The sequence below is a fragment of the Aulonocara stuartgranti genome (assembly GCF_965226115.1).
Source record: "Aulonocara stuartgranti genome assembly, chromosome: 13".
Classification (NCBI taxonomy): Eukaryota; Metazoa; Chordata; class Actinopteri; order Cichliformes; family Cichlidae; genus Aulonocara; species Aulonocara stuartgranti.
Window position 1 is genome coordinate 4,205,036 of NC_138949.1, and position 18,804 is coordinate 4,223,839.

General features: G+C 38.8%; 1 protein-coding gene across 1 annotated transcript in view; it reads left to right on the forward strand.

Moving 5' to 3' along the window:
* ttc27 (tetratricopeptide repeat domain 27) overlaps positions 1 to 18,804 on the forward strand; it is an 84,954-nt gene that overhangs the window by 49,146 nt on the left and 17,004 nt on the right. Inside the window, exons 11-16 of the mRNA XM_082558117.1 lie at positions 1,009 to 1,104; positions 4,986 to 5,108; positions 11,211 to 11,438; positions 12,459 to 12,557; positions 13,661 to 13,713; positions 18,146 to 18,311. Coding sequence (XP_082414243.1) covers positions 1,009 to 1,104; positions 4,986 to 5,108; positions 11,211 to 11,438; positions 12,459 to 12,557; positions 13,661 to 13,713; positions 18,146 to 18,311 — 765 coding nt within the window. The remainder of the gene's footprint in view (positions 1 to 1,008; positions 1,105 to 4,985; positions 5,109 to 11,210; positions 11,439 to 12,458; positions 12,558 to 13,660; positions 13,714 to 18,145; positions 18,312 to 18,804) is intronic.

An 18,804-nucleotide genomic window follows, 5' to 3' on the forward strand; every position in this document is an offset into this window, starting at 1 on the left:
AAATGATCTCTCCAGAAGGTTATGGGACTACCCTTAGAGGCTCCTGACTGTTCGGTCTGCCTCCTATAAAGTGACGAATCCACAAAGCATCCTGATCAGATGCCTTGACCTCCTCAGCTGTTTCTATCAGTGCAAAGCGGCAGTAGCTGTACTCCCTCCAAATGTGCGAGCTCCTCATCCTGCCTCTAAAGGCTGAGCCCAGGGAGCTTATTTTGACAGCTTTTATCCACAGCCTCATCCTTTTGGCCACTACGCAGAGCTTAAGAACATAACTGAGAGTTGGAACGTAGATCAAGCGGTAAATTGAGGGCTTCGTGTTCTAGCTCATGTTTATCTGTACCACAATGTCCTCATCACAGCAGATGCTGTGCTTCAACTCCCTCGGATGGGGCAGCAACTCTCCCACAACCCAAAACGAGCAATCAATTATTTAATTTAATAAAGTTGGCTTTCCACTGCCATTTTCTAATTTATTAGCAACAACTCTGTGTTTACAAAAACATTCCTCTTTACTTTTGTGTTTTTTATGTGTACCATTGGAGATAAACCACGTTTTTTGTATGGGGGGGACATTTAAAACGTGTCTCAATGATTTTAATTTGCTCATCTGATCAGTTTTGACCCTTTGGAAAAGATGCCAAGATTCTGCAAGGATGGTGGCAGAAGGAAACCACAAAACGTGTCTGTTTGTTCCTCCTTGCATTTTATTTAATTCAAAATCATAAAAGGAGAACGAACAGCTGTAGGCTACAAGAGTTGTGTTCACTATTTGCTCTTTGTCTCCATGAATGTTCCCTCTCATTGCCCATTTCATGCCTAATGACCCTGTAACCCTGTCAATGGCACAGAATATATACATATATTTGCACTGCTAGCAGTAAAGATACTGGTTACATCTTCAACTGATGGAAGTAATACTCAGTCATTTTGGGGGATGAACTCTGTTGTTACAGACTCTGCAGCACATTTTGTGGTTTCCTTCTTTATTTGAGTTTCTTTCTTTTCCAGGCAATAGTAGACCACTTTGAAGACAAGAGTTGTCCTGTGACGGAGCGCCTCAAAGTCTTTTACTGCTGCCAAGCACCACCCAGATGGGCTGTCCAGGTATTAGGTCCCTTTCTGTTTTTTTCCAAAACGTTCCGTCTGGTAAACTAAAAGGAAATTAACTAGCACTTTATTCACTTTGACTGTGAGAGTCTGTGTTTTTTAAAATTTATCATTAAAAAGATCTTTTGGACAGAGACTAATAATGTCACTGATGATACGAAACGATAATGTCTCGGTTAAGCATAGATTGAATAATTCGCATTAATGTCACATAAGTGCACCTGAGATGGAATACAATAACATTTTTGCTGTTATTTGGTCATAAACCTTGCCTTGATTGTTCTACCATAAGAAAAAGCGTCTGCTGTCCTTAAAACAAGAATTCACTAAACCGCTGACACGCCCCTTAGGCTTGCTGTTAAGGGTTTGAGAGCTACTTTCTAAATACTGTGAATGTTGTCACAGGGCTGACTTCATCCTCTTTCATTCCAGAGCTCATAGCTTGTATACTTAATGTTGTTGTTATCATACCTTGTCTTGTCCTATTCTAAATTCCTTTTTTGTTTCAAAATAAACTAAAGAAAAAGTAGAGATAACCAAAGTTATAATTAAGTTAACTCTTTAAGCATAGATAAGTGAATGGCAAATTAGATTAAAATTAATATTACATTTGGATTGAAATCAAGCGGTGTCATGCCCGTAACAGGGACAGAACAATACGACAAAAGGCCTCCAGGGCGGGGTGTAGGGGAAAAGAGCAGCTGTTCTAGTGCTTGCCCACGTGCTGCATTCTTCAAGTAGCAGCCTTGTCAAAGGTTATAATCAATAATGCTTAACTGCTGTTTGTTCTTGGCTAACAGAACGAAGAGCAATGCAACAATCAGCTCTGTTGGCTTTATCGTTGCCATTCTTTTGGCATGCTTGGAACATTTTTGGTCACCAGTAACAAATAGCTTACATCACCTTATGATTCTGGTGGGTGTACCACTAGAACACTGGTACTGGTCACTGCTGGCACAATGTTCAAAGAAAACACTAAACACAAGACAGTTCAGCTGTTATTTATAATGAAGATTCTTTGCCTTTAATAAGAATTCAAGTGCCTTAATTCTCATGGCATAGTTACATTTAACCACAAAGTCTCTTACATGACATCATCTGTTTACATAATTCAACCAAGGCAGATATCTGGTCAATAAGCCAATTTCCTCTTGGCCAGCACGTTAAGGCATTAAAATGTAATGTAGACAAATATTTATCATTGTCTGAGACAAATCTTTCCACCTCTCTGGCAGGTCGTCCTTAGCTTATATAGTTCTCATGAGATTTCATACGTTTTTTTGGCTATTGAGAAATGTTTGTGATAATATTTGATTCTGCGGTCAGAGCTTCTATTCATCTGCATTTCTAATGGAGGGGCACCTCTCAGCAGCACTCTCCTAATTTAAATTCTGACTCTCTCAAGAACAAACTTTATCACCCTGAAGTTCTTCTCTGCTTACTCAGCGCATGTGACATAATTGTTATTATACTGGATTAAATTTTAAAAGAAAATCCACTCCTTGCTGCCACATTGTCTGTTAAGATTTCCAGTTTGCTAACGTACACATCCGCTCTACAGTCTTAAAGAGAACATCAGCTACTTGTAATGATATGATGATTTTATTTCATAGAGAACATGACAAAAACAGAAAAGCACCGAGTGACAACAGCTTGATTGTTGTAAAAACGTTCATCTAACTTACATACTTAAAAACCGTGTATGTAAATAACTTTTTTGGCTGCATACATACTGTGATGCTCAATTCAGATAAAAAAAAAACATTAGAACTCCGAGATGTCAGGTTAAGGAGTAAGCATGATATTACCTATATTACGTTAGTTCTTCCATAATAGAACTAGAAAGGAGTGTTGCATACCACTGTTTAAGGTTTCTTGTTTGCTAGAGTAACAAAAGTTGCCCCCATATCTGTATCAAAAACTCTAATGTCACCTTTAATCCCATTGTAAAGTTATAGCGAGTTACTGGATGTAGAAGCACTTTATGTGTATGGGAATTTTATACTAGATTGATAGTTGACCTCTGGAGTTCACACCTTAACCACACCTGTACACCTTAAGCACTTTATCTGCCTTGCATCCATGGCCAATTTAGAATCAATAGTTTACTTAACGTGCATGTCATTAGGCTGTGGGAGGATGGAGTTCAGAGGAGGCCAGAGGACTCGGAGGAAGCCCACTCAGTCACAGGGAAAACTCCACATCAGAGTGGCCCAGCTGGGCAAATTGGCCACATTTTGATAAATAAATTGCACCTGAAAAGGAGAAACTAGCTGTGACATATTTTGATAAAATCTTTGCCTCTTTGTGTCTATGTTGCACCATTAAGCAAGTGATCAGCCAGATCCAGCTGACATTATTGCCAGCAGTGTTGTCCCAGGTAGGGTAAGGAAAGAGAAGAGGTTGAATAGGCAGTAATAGAAAGATTGAAGTAGGAGGAGTGTTGGAGAAAGGGAGAAATCAGTTTGGGAGGAAACATCACACAGGCAGCCGGTAATAACTGATAACAGCAATGAAGTTGGAATTGAAGAGTCTGTATTACCGTCTGGGGAGCTGAAAGTCTGTTGAGGAGGAGGATTGCAGCAGGTACTGCAATGCATTTTTCTGCCGGGGGTGGCTTTCTGCTTTTTCCGTCTCACACTTCGTTTTCATGACAAGCCATTTCATTTTTATGCCTTTAGGGTGAGGCCATTTTTATAGTTTACTTACAGCTGGTTTTGCACATTTCTGGTCAATAACCACACATCAGGTAGTGTATATTTTACATTGCTACTAACCAGTTTCTAAAGCATGCCATCAGTTGCTTCCCTATGTTTCACTGATTTCCATTAATTTCATGGTACTTTAAAAACTTGTGATTTCTTACAGTGGTGAGGTTGGATCTTCACTCATGTCTTTTACACTGTTTTCAAGCCTGCCTGATGGATGTACAGTAGTTGGCGCATCATACTATTGTAATGTCTTACAGATGAGTGTGGATGGTTACAAAAAAATTGCAGACACCCAAATGTCTGAACCCGGCGTAAAAATGTCTTAAAACTTGCATTTTTCTTTAAAAAAAAATATATAAAAAATCAGCATGTGGCTGGTCTGTGACCATAGCAAATATTTTCCTGTTCAGTTTATCAGTATAACTGTCGTTTTGTAAATTACGATAACTATTCATCATAAATGAGAATAAAACAATAGAGTCTTCCTGTCTTCTTTCCCATAAGTCTACAACTGCTAGAAGCACTTTGATATTATATTTCTCCATGCTAACGCTAACACAGGTCACACAGAACTAACTAACACAGTGAAATTGAATGTAGATAGATTATTTATTTATATACACACACATACATGCATATATATATGTGTGTGTGTGTGTGTGTGTGTGTATATATATATATATATATATATATATATATATATATATATATATATATATATATATATATATATATATATATATATATATATATATATATATATATATATATATATATATATATATATATATATATATATATACATACATACATACATACATACATACATACATACATACATACATACATACATACATACATACATACATACAACAAATGGATGGACATAAATTATAAATTATTGGTATAGAATATTTTGTTCCATATCAGTCAGTCAGAGCAAGTTTTATCTGATTTCGTCATCAGATGCATTTATATGCCTTCATGGTTATAGAAGTTGTTAAAGATCTGCAAACAGTATTTTGCATGAATGTTAGCTTTCTAGCATGCTAATATAAAATGTGCCTCTTCTGTCACTCTATTAGCGTTGTCATAGTGAGCACCTTAGCATGCCAGCAGCCTCAACATGGTTCAGACGTCTTCGCTTTATTCTCTCCCTGTGTACAGAAACAGCTGGCCAGCCTTCTGATGGATCTCGGCTGCATCAGTTCAGCTGTACTCATTTATGAAAGGCTGGAGCTCTGGGAAGATGCAATTATCTGCTACGAGAGACTCGGCCAACACGGAAAGGTACACGCTGATCTTAACATTCCTGAACTTAACTGAATATTAAACCACTAATCTATGTAAATGAAGTCGTTTTAATGTTCATACAATTGTTCTTATTCCCTAAATCCTTCACTTAATCTAGACAACATTTCTAAGTTGTATTATTAGAAGAGGTTTTTCCAGCAGCTTGCTGTTTGAATAATCAAAATCATCTAAAAGCAATAGTGCTTAGTTTAACATTTTTTAACTATATTTTGAGTTGATATGAATTTGTTTTAATACTTCATGGTTTCTTTATTCACATAAATAGTGTAACACTTACTGTATGTAGGCAAGAGTAATGTAAAATCAAATTAAATGTTTCATTTTCTCTTAAACAGACCCTAGTTACTTTGGTAGAAATCATAAATGACACATATTTTTTAATCACAACCCCCACAGTCACTATCTGTTCTTTTCCTTCTATCTGGGGTTTTGTTGGATTAAATCATCTTTATTGAATTCTAGATTCTCTTATCTCGTGTAATAGAGAAACCTTTTCACATCTAGGAAAAACATTAAAGGTTTCCATGATATTTGAAGAATTTCCTGGCTATGGGATAGCTACAATATTTCTTATCTTATCAGGAAAAAAAGAGTCAGAAAAAGATTTTAATCCTATAATAAGACTGGAAAACTTTTGTCTATTCCAAGCTGTGGTTAACTCTCTGCAGATCTCTGTTCACAGCAGCACAGATGGTGTGATTTACATGTCAATTGTAGATTTCAAACTAAATGATTTGATGCTCATTTGGCAGATCGGTATTTTAAACTGGTTGTCAAGGCCAAATTAGAGGTTGTCAGTAATTAGTGATGAAGCGATCGGGGGGAAAAAGTCAAAAATCAGGATAACTGCACTTCTACTCATCTTTCCCTTGGTCATTATTCAAAATTGCAATGACTTTTTATTCATAGTTTCAACGCAGAAGACATATCCTTAATTACTTTACTTCAGCATATAAGAGTAACAGAAATATTGATATCTTACAGTGAAAATAGTATTAATGGATTCTGATTAATCTGAAGAACTGGATTTTGTGTATCTTCTTGGTCTTAATTTTGTTTTACTGATAACTTTGTCATAATCCTTCGGGAATGTAAACAGGAAGTATAATGTTGACTTTCACTACAACATGAGCCTCATTTGTTAGCTTGTTTACCTTTTGTTAGAACTCCCTTGGATTAGCCATCAGGATTACAGACTTCCAAGACTGGAGCATGTGATTTTTAATCCCTTGCCAAAAAATGTTCTTCTCATAGCATGATGCTAGGATTACGGTTCACTTCACTTCAATACCATTTTATTTAAATAGCACCAAATCACAACAGCAGTTGCCTCAAGTTGCTTTACATTGTAAGGTAAAAAAATTGTAAAGTATTTAATTTATCTGAACTTGTACTGCAGCTGCAAATGCTGACCGTGACTAACTTTGTATTGTTTTTAAACTAAAGGGGTAATGTCCCCTGTAGGCTCTGGATCTGTCAGAGATCTCCACTTACACATAGCCACAAACCACAAAGGGAGTCGCAGAGGAAAAGCTCTGATGCCTGAACATCACCATGTGGCTCCTAACCAAGTCCTATTACTTCATGTTCTTTTAAGGAGGGCGCATTCTCCACCCTCCAGCTGAACAAAGAGATTGTTATATTCATAAAAGCATTATCAGTCTGGGAGTATAACCAATTCATAGGCCAGCACTCACCAAGGACATTCTTACCTGCCTGTCAAGAGTACAACACAATTCTTGCTGTGATTGTGCTGCGAGAAGTGATCTCGGCGTTTAGATTTAGGTTTGAGTTTAATTCCAAAGACATCCAGTGAGGACCGTGTTTAGAAATAATTCAGTCATTCACTCAGTCATAACATTACTAAGTTTTGATCACTATTGCATCAGATAGTTTTAACTCCGATGATTTTAGTCAGCCATGCAGAAGTGTGGACAGAGACCCAGTACAACTACAGAGACGGTTAAAAGCAGATGTCAGCACGTATGCTGTCTGCAGCTGTGTGTACACTACTAATATTCCTCTTATCTCTTATATGCATGCACAGAGAAGCATTAGTGCAAAACTAGCAACATATTTATGTATGCATTATATATGCATACATGTATAATGTATATATGACACTAATAAGCAAAGCCAAAACAAACATGGCACTGATTTAGTGCTGGTAAACACATTTGCAGCAGAAACACCAGATGACAAATGTTTTCTTTTCAGTTTAATATGATGGATGGACTACTTAACAGACCTAGCAGACACAGGCCCCATGACTGCTCGGGTAACGTTTCTTGTTGGAAAGTCAATGACATTACTGCAAAAAGATGCAAAATGACGGAAAAATTCAAAACAATCACAAACAGATGCAAAATGAGCACACAGGGATACAAAATGGCAACAAATACAAAAAAGTAATTACAGGGAGACACAAAACAATAAACAAAGAGCTAAAAACAAACAGTTAACACAGATGCAAAATGACAACAACAGGAACAATCACCACAGTGAAATGCAAAAAGATCAGAGAGAAACGGAATGAAACACAAAAAGATGCAAAATCACAGCAAAAAGTGGAAGAACTGGGGGAAATTGAGAGGCCAAATGCTGTTTTCTCCATACTGATTTAGACTGTTCATAAGGCAAAAACCTAGAAAGATGAAATTAAATTCCTACTGGGTCTAGGTAACGGATCAAACACTAGATTGCGCCAATTATGTGTTTAACATACCCAGTACTCAAATCCAACTCGGTTATGAAATGCAGATGTGCATAAATGATGTGTGTGGATGTTGAGCACTGACCTGAACATTTAACCTGTCTGTTTGTGAAGAGCTCTCAGCAGGACTCTAACAGCCTGTCAGCTCTTTGTTTGTCAGTTACAGTGTCTATTGTGTCTGATTTGATTAGTCAGGTTGCTTTTTGCTAATAAAAAGTGCAGTGCCCTTCTCTAGTCTTAAACCATGTGCTGTGGTAATTCCAGCCAATAGTCTGTGTTATGTACTCACTGAGATCCAAAATAACAAGGCCGATCCACTTGTCTGGAGTGGTTGGGATTCTGTCCAGCACTGCTTCTCCGTTATCCCCTACACTCCCTTTTTGCTCTGTCATAATGACATTGTTTCATGACGTAATGTAATGTCGGACATAAATAATGAAAGAGACTGCTGTGTTCAGTATGGCTCACAGCTCGTCTCTGTTTAACTAAATGTTTGCATTGCATTTGCCCAGCTGCAGTAGAAGTTGCAGGCTGAACACTTGGATGTTTAGTGGTTACGTTACATCTTCATTGCTGTTAAAATGTCACTTTGTTTTGTTCTTTGTTTTTTTTTTCTTACTAGCAAGCATGTGGAAACCATCCCATTAGTTTCTAAACTCCACATTTTTCCTAAATATTAACAGATAAAACAGTATTTCAGCCACTGGCATGTTGTTTTTTCTGAGCCTAAAATGACCATATTTGGAAAAGAGGGTGAAGTGCTATGCTCTTAACTAATGACTGTATTCTGCAGTCTGCAGGGAGATACCTGCTAATTATGCCAACTAATAAACAAGTAGAAATCCAGTCATCAGAAATGAAGCACAGATGTCAAGAATTGACAATTTATTTATGAGATATTTCCATTAAATTACTTTAAAAACACCAACAGCAAAAACGGGTTCAAAAGATCTATATTAAAAACTGAGACTTCAGTCTGGATGTCTTGGTACTGATGTTTCAGAAGTTGGACTTCTCTCCTCCATAGATCCCAGTAGGTCCCAGTCTTTTTAACAACATTTGTTTTCATAGAAAAGCAGTTAGCACAGGAATAGCAATTACCCTTGGTATACTGCATTTCACAGTGTCTTCTTGCTCAGCCACCATCCTTCAAGTCCACGTGATTGATCTGCACTTCTGGGGGTACTTTTCAGAATAAATTTGTTCAACCTTAAAACTAAAATGACCTGAAGTTATCCTCATAATGTTTTATGCACTGTTGAATTTTCTCAGAAAACAGTATGACTACAGTCATTATCAGCCTCACGCATTAATATGTAATATGCAAATACTAAATTAATCTGAGACGCACCCGCTCGAGTCTGGGAGCGACATTTAACTTCAGACAGATCAGATGAATTTGTTTTCCATGTTTGAGTTATAGTTTAGATTAAAATTCAAAGTAATGGTCTTAATAGGTGTGTGTGTCTGTGTTACCGTATTATCTTTAATTAGGGAATGTTGCATGGGGTACAACCTGCTCAGCGTTGTGTAGTTTAGATAAGTATGATGGGGTTTCTCGTTCCTAATCGGGCTGGGCTGTTGGCCCAGCATCAGCCCCATGACAGCAAAGGAATGCAGTGAACCTAAGGCTCTGTCAAACCTCAGAGGCCCTCGGCTCGCTAGCAGTGGTTAGATTGGCACTCTTCACAACCTAAATCAAGACAGAGGGATTTGGAAAGAGAAAACAATCTCATTATTCCACCCTCACAAGTGCGTGAGCTGCAATCCAAAACATGTAGTGGCAAGACAAAGTGCACCGAGTGCAAATGTCCACAGGTAATTTGACAGCTACTATACTTGTAACATAATCCCTATGTTAATTTTGTTTTTCTGTCAGACTTCATTCCTAGATCTCAGCCTGTGTTTTGATACTTTTGTTTTGGTTTGGGGTTTTTTTTTGCTTCTCGTAGTGTTAAACTATGTCCTGCCTATGAGTAGATGGGTAGGATAAGGTATTCATATCTCCTGAGGAGAGGTGAAGAGGAGATCTTTTAATAGAGCTCTTACAAGTCATTAAAAAGTCTTAGAAAATGTGAAATGACAATTTTTCAAAAGGTCCTCAGAATATCTGAAATTTGCCATCAATTGATGGTAGGTGTTAAATTTGCAGCGTAAAGAAATATAATCAATCTGATTATCATTAAGTTTTACTAAGTGTTGCAGTTTTATGTCACTTGGTTATTATTCTTCCCCTGCACTTAACTAGGCAGGTAGATAACAATCGTCACACGAATAAAAACCACACCGTTGTTCTTTTGTGGTCGTTTATGTCCAGTTGGATACATAGCATGGATTTTGATGAAAGAATAAATTGTAAAACTGTAAATAAGACACAAAATATCATGTGTGATCTGATATGCGTAAACATTCTTTTACAATTAGAAAATGCTGTGACCTTTAAGCATCATAGGCTATACTTCCTTACCATATAAATTGAAGCACAACGAAATAAGTTAATGGCTAATTAGCGTCTAGGCTAATGTCTGATACAGCACATCTTTAGGTGAACTCACTTGTACAAACTATTACAAGCAACTCACGGCAGCTAGTGCCAAACACACAATAGTAAAATACAACATTACTGCCAACTAACAGACTGTGTTGGCTTAAAAGGTAGCAAAGGCAGGCAGGAAGTAGCAAGAGGTGCTATTCCGGTAGGATGTCAACTAAAATGGACAGTGTAAAAATGCCCCTAAAACAAATAAAGACACTATGAACCTATTTAACACCACATGATATCTAGGGCGACTCTTGGGGATCATTCACATGTATTTGAGACATGCTTATGTACTACATGTAAAACACTCACAAGCCTAGTCTGAGCTGGTGAGATGTGTGTCAGCTGCCTCTGACCTATCCTCATATAAAATGCCAAATATTTGTTTTGCTTTTTGGTGCTCCAAGAAATCACGACAAGGGTTTTATAAGGTAGAACATATTTTGCTGTTACATGCATGATTAATATGATATATCACAAAAGTTCATCTTTGTTTTAGGCTGGCCATCCTGACATTAAATTAAGCTATTAATGGTTGACCTGATTAGTTAACTTATGTAAGCAAGTACCTATATTGAAAAGAAAAATGCACTGTTTCTAAGATTGTATTAAATTGTAGATGAAGTTGGAGGCATTCAAAAAGGTCGACGCTGAGGTATATTCCGTATGTCCTAACATCTAACACAGGTAGATATTAGTGTTCATGTTGCTATGTTTGGAAATGAAATCAGTTAAATTCCACCTAAAATCCAACAAACATGGGAGCTGAATGCAGTTTCACATGTCTCATCTGAACTCACCTTTGTTCTTCTCTGTTTGTGCTCAGGCCGAGGAGATTGTGTGCAGGGAGCTGGAGAAGAAGGAGACACCTAGTCTGTACTGTCTACTAGGAGACATCTTGAGGGAGCATCAGTATTACGACCGTGCATGGGAGCTGTCAGGTCAGCGCAGCGCCAGAGCTATGCGCTCCAAAGCCCTGCTACACCTCCGCCACAAGGAGTTCCAGCAGTGCGTCAACTGCTTTGAGCAGTCGCTCAAAATCAACAGCATGCAGGTACAAGCAAATCATCATTCTCTCACATTTGTCTATAAAGTTTAATAATAATTTACTCTTTTAAACTTTTTTCATGTTCAGCAGTGCACAAGAATGAATTATTTTCTCAACTGTACTAAAAGTTGAGTGTGCCAGTGATCACTATTACATGTGTAAGAATGGGTCAGACCTACAGGTGGTTAAAATGCTGGGCCCGTTCTGTAGTCTCTACACTGGTCCCTGTTCACCTTTCAGTGTTTTCCACAGATTTAGTTTGGCTGAGGTGTAAATTCAGTGAGTCTAGAATCCTGCAGATGAATTTCAACTCCACCATCCTGGACTGTGGTTGGTGACTGTATTCCTGTTAAGGAGGCTGTTAGAGTGCAATGCAACTGGTGACATAACAGAAGTTTTGTACTAGTTGCAGTCCAACTCAGTAAAGTATGTCTAACTGCTAGCACAAGATCTTCTTTGTGAAAGCACCTGAAGGATGTCAAAGAACACTACAACCTAGTGATCCAGCTGGTGGAGAAACACTATCTGAAACCTTTGAGCAGTGGAACTGGATAATAGACATGTACAAGGTCACCATTATACAGCCATGCGTTACCTAGTTAGAGCAAGCATGGCACGAGCCACAGGCACAGCAACCAGATTTAGTCATGAATTTAATTTGTTCAAAATGTAGTTACATGTTCAGATTTTTAGACATCAGGTACAAGATACAAGACAATTAAACCCATCAGTGTAAGTGGGATCACTGATATTTAATTAAAACACCTCTATGCATAAGTACATATTAACAGAGCAGCTGGGATAGATTCTCAGCCTGGTCAGGATTTTAATCTTTCTTTGCTTTGTTAACACACACTTTCATTTCAGGGAAATATCTGTGCCTTAATTTAACACTTCAATACAAACCTTTTTGTGTGTGTGTGTGTGTGTGTGTGTGTGTGTGTGTGTGTGTGTGTGTGTGTGTGTGTGTGTGTGTGTGTGTGTGTGTGTGTGTGTGTGTGTGTGTGTGTGTGTGCGCGCGCACAGCTCGGTGTGTGGTTTTCTCTTGGTTGTGCCTACTTTGCCCTGGAGGGCTATGAGGGAGCTGCTAAGGCTTTCCAGAGGTGTGTGGGACTGGAGCCAGACGTGAGTACCTACACACACAGTCTTTCTTTTTAGGGACACTCTTTGACATAATGTCTTTTCTCCAAGTCCATCCTTAGTTTTAAAGGCCAAGTAATGTGGGTTTGCTTGAGGCTGCTAGTGCATGGAGATTTCTTTAACACAAATAAATCATGCAGTTTATTCCAGTAATGTCCAAAGCATCAACTACAGCTTTATGCTGCATCTTTCACTTTTGGGAACTGGACAAAGTCACAGGGAGGCAAATCTGACAGGTGGTTCATAGAGTTGTGTTGGTGTGGGCGACACCACAGGTTGGCATGTACCACTGTACAGTGGACATTGCCACTGTAACAGCACCTATTTGTTTTGAGCTCCACATTTTGAAACCTCAGCAGCCTTAGTGTTTTGTCCTAATGCTGGTAAGCTTGCAGGACTGACAGACTAATAAAATACTCAAATTTCACTTCTTGGATGGTTGTACCAAGCAGAGGGCCATATTAAATTACATATTACATAACATTATTTTAGTGACAGACATGGAGATGTCAAGTACAGTGAGTAGAACAAGTAGATGTGAAGCTAGTAGACAACAATCAACTACTGTTGCATGTGTATAGATGTCAAAGGAACTACATGGCTCACTTTACGCCTTGCGTAATGGAAAAAGGGCACCCTGCAGACAACTGTTACGAAGGGGAGATTTTCTGTAGACCACTGGAAAAAATGTTTTAAACAGGCTGTAAACATGCTTTTTAATGAAGTGAAGTTTGTGGGAGTCTCTAGACAGCCTGAAGTGCTAACTGAGCTAACGCAGTTTGTGGCAGTTGTGATTATTTTTCAGTCTCGGAGGTTGTTTCTGCTTGGTCCTCCCAAAGTGAACGTTTCAATAAATTTATGTTCATAGCACACAGTTAGTGCACAGCAAATATATAGACGCTAGCCGTCTCTCATTTCAACTCATTTGGTGAGGGTTTAATAGTCACTCCAGCTTTTCTTTATGTGCATAAACCTGAAAATTGTGTCTTGTAGGATTTTTTTTGTTATTCTTTACTTCCTTTTCCCCACTGTCTTCTTTCCCTCACTGACCTGTGTCTCGCCCAACCCCCTACCCCACCTTCACCCAGAATGCAGAAGCATGGAACAACCTTTCTACAGCTTACATTCGCCTCCAAATGAAGTGAGTATGAGTGTAGTGCATATTGGAAACTTGTTGGTGTAAGAACGTGTGTGCCAGGTAATAGAATGGGTTGACTTTTGTCCAATAGGATTTCTGCCGTAAGCAGCAAAGTGTTTGAAACCATCCACACCCAGCAGACTGGAAAACGCTCCAGTAGTCTTTCAAAATAACTTGGGCAGGATAAATGTGCCCAAAGGTGATGATGACAGAAAGGTCAGAGGTCAACTGCATCTAAGTTTGTCCATATCTCTCTAAATTGCTATTGCTGGTATTTAGTTTCTAAAACAGAATGACATACACCTCCATGTAGTGGATTTTACCTCCCACCTTAGTTATCTCTTCAGATTTCTAAACTACAGTCTCTGGGAGCATTCCTAAGGTTCTTCCTTATGCTTCTTATTTTACACTAGTCTTCTTTCAATATGACGCTGGATGTCCACCTTATTGAAACTACAATGTGCAGACTGACTACAAAACGTGCTCAACGTACTCTACTGGTCAAAAGTTTTAGAACACACCCCATTTTTCCATTTTTTTTATTGAAAATTATGCAGTTTGATGCCTCATTCCACTCTGAAAAGAAAGCACAATACAAATAATCAATTGGAATTATCAAAGAAATCATGGAATCAAAATGTATCTTAAACTTCTCAAAGTAGCCACCTTTGGCAGATATAACAGCTGAACACACCCGGGCATTCTTTCTACAATAGAAATCAAATATTGTTCAGAAAGTTCTTCTCATATCCGTTTCCAGTTTCTATAAATGTGTGACACTTGTAGGTTGCTTTGCTATCACTCTTCTGTCCAGTTCATCCCAAACCAGCTCAATGGGGTTTGAGTCTGGAGACTGTGCTGGCCACTCCATGTTTTCAAGCTTACCATCTTGTTCTTCTGAGGTAGTTCTGGCACAGCTTGGATGTACGTTTTGGGTCATTATCTTGCTGTAGGATGAACCCCTGACCAGCTAGGCAGATCAGAGGGTTTTGCATGGTGCTGCAGAATGCTGTGGTAGAACAACACACTTCCTCCTCCATGTTTGACAGTTGATGCCACACAGTATGGAGCCATCCCTTCGCCTACAGAGATCCTGCGTGAAGAACCGAAGATTTCAAATTTTGATTCATCAGTGCATAATACCTTCTCCAGACTTCAGTAGTCCTATGGCGGTGTTCCATGGCCCAGCCAAGCCTCTTTGTCTTATTCTGACAAAGAGACAAACCTGCAGCTCAAAGTCTTCTCTTCACAGTTGAAACTGAGACTAAGCTGTACTTGAAGCCATTGTCCTGTGAACTCTCAGAAACGTGTCCTCAGATTCATTTGTGGCGTTGGGTCTGCCAGACCTCTTCCTGTCAGAGTTTCTGAGTCCCTTTTGATGGTGAAGGAAACTGTGCTCACTGACATCTTGACTTTATTTGTGATTTCTCTGTAGGAACGGACTGCATTTTTAAGTGTCATGATGGTCTGTCTCTCTTCCATTGTTAATTACCTTTCTCTCAACATTTTTGTAGCAACACACTACTTTCTGTAGTCAATACTGTTCAACTGATGCTCACGAGGCTATGGCACCACAGTGTGTTCCAACACTGCTTTTATGCAGACAGAGGGGGCTGTAAGTAATCCAGAAAAGTTGGAACACCTATAGGAATTAGTAGCCTTTGTAAAGACAAAAAGGCAGATGCTGTGTAGATTAAAGTAATGTTACTGTCAATATGAGAAATGGTCTGTCAAATTCTATTAACAGGTCGGGGTTCGAATCCAGAACATGGTCCAGTTATTGTGACCTAGGTTCTATTATAGCCACAAGTCATTACATTTTGATAGTGAGCCATATTTATTAGAACTCAAAGTCAATCATAACGAAAGCAAATGGTAGATAAGACTCAGGGGAATGAGGCAAAAATGACAAATGAATGACCAGAAAGACAAAATGTCTTCAGACTGATGCTGACACTGCACTCTGTTGCCCACTGAGGTGGAAAACTTGGAAAATCTCCACATGTCCATGGATGAGAATAATGCCAGTCAGGGTTTCTGCTACTGGGTTTCAGAACATTTTTGAGAATATGATCTGACACCTGATGCTTACGAAGCTTACGAGTGCCAATCACAGGGAAACGGATAAAGGAAATGCTATGCATTTGTTCCGGTAAGGTTAGCATAAAGTTATGCATTAGACTCTGCCAGGCTCATGACAGGACAACACACTGAGTCACACTGTACAAAGAAATAAAAATTCAAAATGAATACAGTTTTGTCAGCTTAAAAAAATCAGCGATTTAACTGGAAAGTTTTTTAATGTTAAGACCAGTCTTACGAATGGACTTGAACCTTCCCAACTTAAGCATTGTAACATGAATGCACATATGGGTAAAGCTTTTAATTAATTTAACCAACATGCATGTCATTGGGCTTGAATGGAAGGTCAATTAGTGGTCAAACAGTACAGATTAGATGCTGAGTTGTGGTGCAACACAAACTGAAAGTGCAGAGATGGCGCTTCAGTAAGTTCAGAGAGATATTTCAGACAGTAGTTCATTTTAATTTTAGTTTTATTTATACAGCAACAAACCAAAGCAACCATTGCCTCAAGACCCCTTATATTGTAAGGTAGAGACCCTATATAACAGCGGTTCCCAACCTTTTTTGCGCCACGGACTGGTTTATGTCCGACAATATTTTCACAGACCGGCCTTTAAGGTGTCGTGGATAAATACAACAAAATAAAACCAGTACCGGTACCAAAAAACAAGAAAATATATTCATAACACACGTGAAAAGAACCAGGAGAAACCAAGTTATCGATAAAAACGATAAAAATAAAGATTAAAAAACGATAAAAACCCCAAAAAACATAAATTTCACACCCGAGCCTCACCTCTCGCAGCCTGGTACTAAACGACTCACAGACCGGTACCAGTCCGTGGCCCGAGGGTTGGGGACCGCTGCTATATAATACAGACAAAACCCCAACAGTTACACAAACCTCTTTGAGCAAGCACCTGGCAACAGTGGTAAGGAAAAAATCCCTTTCAACAGGAAGAAACCTCTGGCAGATCAGGGAGGGGCGGCCATCTGCAGATGTTATGAGAGACACAACAAAAGAACACACTGTGGACAGCAGTGAAAAGCCTTCTCTTGACATTAAAAAGCTACTGGATGTATTAAAGAGGGTCATTTCTGTGGCTGATAGTTTGGGACAAGAGTGTTTTTGCAGCCTTGTGGCATAAAGAGTTTCCCTTTCAGGAAAAGAGTATTTAAATGAATCAGTTGTACTGAATTTACTGCATATTGCATAAAATCTGTGAACAAAAGTCACGTCTTATGCCTGTTGTAGTTGTGATAGTTACTGCTAGGAGTGTTGGTTTTTAGTAGAGGGAGATGTTTTCTGAATAAGTGTGCAGTCTGCACTTGGTGTGCTTTGCAGCTCAAAAGTTTGTATCGCCAAAACTTGCTCTGTCCTAAAGCTCTTCACTTAGTCATCATGCTGAGGTTTTAGGGGGAAACCCTAATTATTGCTTCTCAATATACTGAGACTTTCATGAAACAGAGCAGAAGTTAACTGTTTTTGTTGTCAGCAGTAACTGCTTTAAAACGGAGGCTGTTGTTCATCTGTAGTTAGTGTAGACAGTCCTCAGCTGGTGTCAGTGTCTGCTTACTGTGGAGGACTGCGTGCGAACTGTGAGCTTCTTTTTGATCTAGCTTCATCGTTAAATCTGTGTGGGGGGGAAACAGCTTAGTGGAATGGAATTTATTAATATTCAACCATTGTCTTTCTTCCCTAATGTCTATAAAAGGAATTTAGACCAAAGTAATTCTGAATTGAACTGTATGACAAACTTGCCATTACAGATGAGTGAAGTCGCTCTCATTCAGGGTGTCCCATGCTGTCATTTAGTCATTCAGAAGTAAATCCAGTGCATTCTTAAGCTTTGCTGTAAAATAGTATCTCGCCTGTCCCAGTTTACAGTCATCTCTGCCTGCCTGCTGAGACAGTCTTCACAGCAGTCGTTACAAGCATCAGAACTTCCCAGAACTTTGTAACCATCCAGACAGTGTTCAGATATTTATTTATGTATTTATAATGTACAGATAAACAAACAAACAATAAAAATACTCCAAATAAAAATATGTGAAGTTCTTCATTCCAGCCCATGTTCGTGTCTCTGTGTTTTTTGTTTTTTTTGTAATTTCTGGCTGTGGGGGCTTTTCAGATACAGAGGTAGACTTTTAGCCCTTGACAGCAGCCTTCTGTCCGTTCGGGCCTGAAACCGAAGCAAAGCAGGCGAGTTTTTAATTAATACCTGGTTAGTTCTACTGCCAGTTAAGCTCAAGCAGTTTTGAAATGAACCAAGCCTAGAACTTCCTAGAACTCTGTTCAACACATTTAATGATCTACTTCTAACTTGTCTCTCCTTTTTGTCATTGGCAGAAATAAGGCTTTTCGAACCCTGCAGGAAGCCCTTAAGTGTAATTACGAACACTGGCAGATCTGGGAGAACTTCATTGTTGTTAGCACTGACATCGGAGATTTTGCTGAAGCCATCAAGGCATACCACCGTCTTATGGACCTGAGGGAGAACTACAAGGACATCCAGGTACATGACTGCACTTAGTCTCTTCTTTTGTTCCATGTAGAATGGGGAAAACATTTATTCTAGGCTGCGTGTCTAATGAGACACAGCTTGGCAAACAATAAACTATACCTGGCTGGATAAAGCTTCTCAGGGGCAATCTATGTCTCCTGAAATCTGTTAGGTTTAGCTCACCATGGTCAAAAATAACAAATAAAAATGTCTGACTTGAACACATGAGACAGAGCTGTGAAGCAGGAATTGGTCCCTTTGCTCTCTGTATTTCTTTCACCTTGCAGTGCTCCTAATAAGTTGCACCAATTAACTGACTTTCTGTAAATGAAGCTTTGTCTGTGTTGAAAGGAAGAACTTTTGAAACAAAAGATATACATTTCTCTAAATTCTGGAATACTTGGCTCAAGTTCAGCGTTTTGGCTTTATCCACCTCTTCTACTCTGTGCAAAGTCTCAGAGCTTTGTGAGACGGGGAAACGTGATTTGTTGTCCAATCACAACAC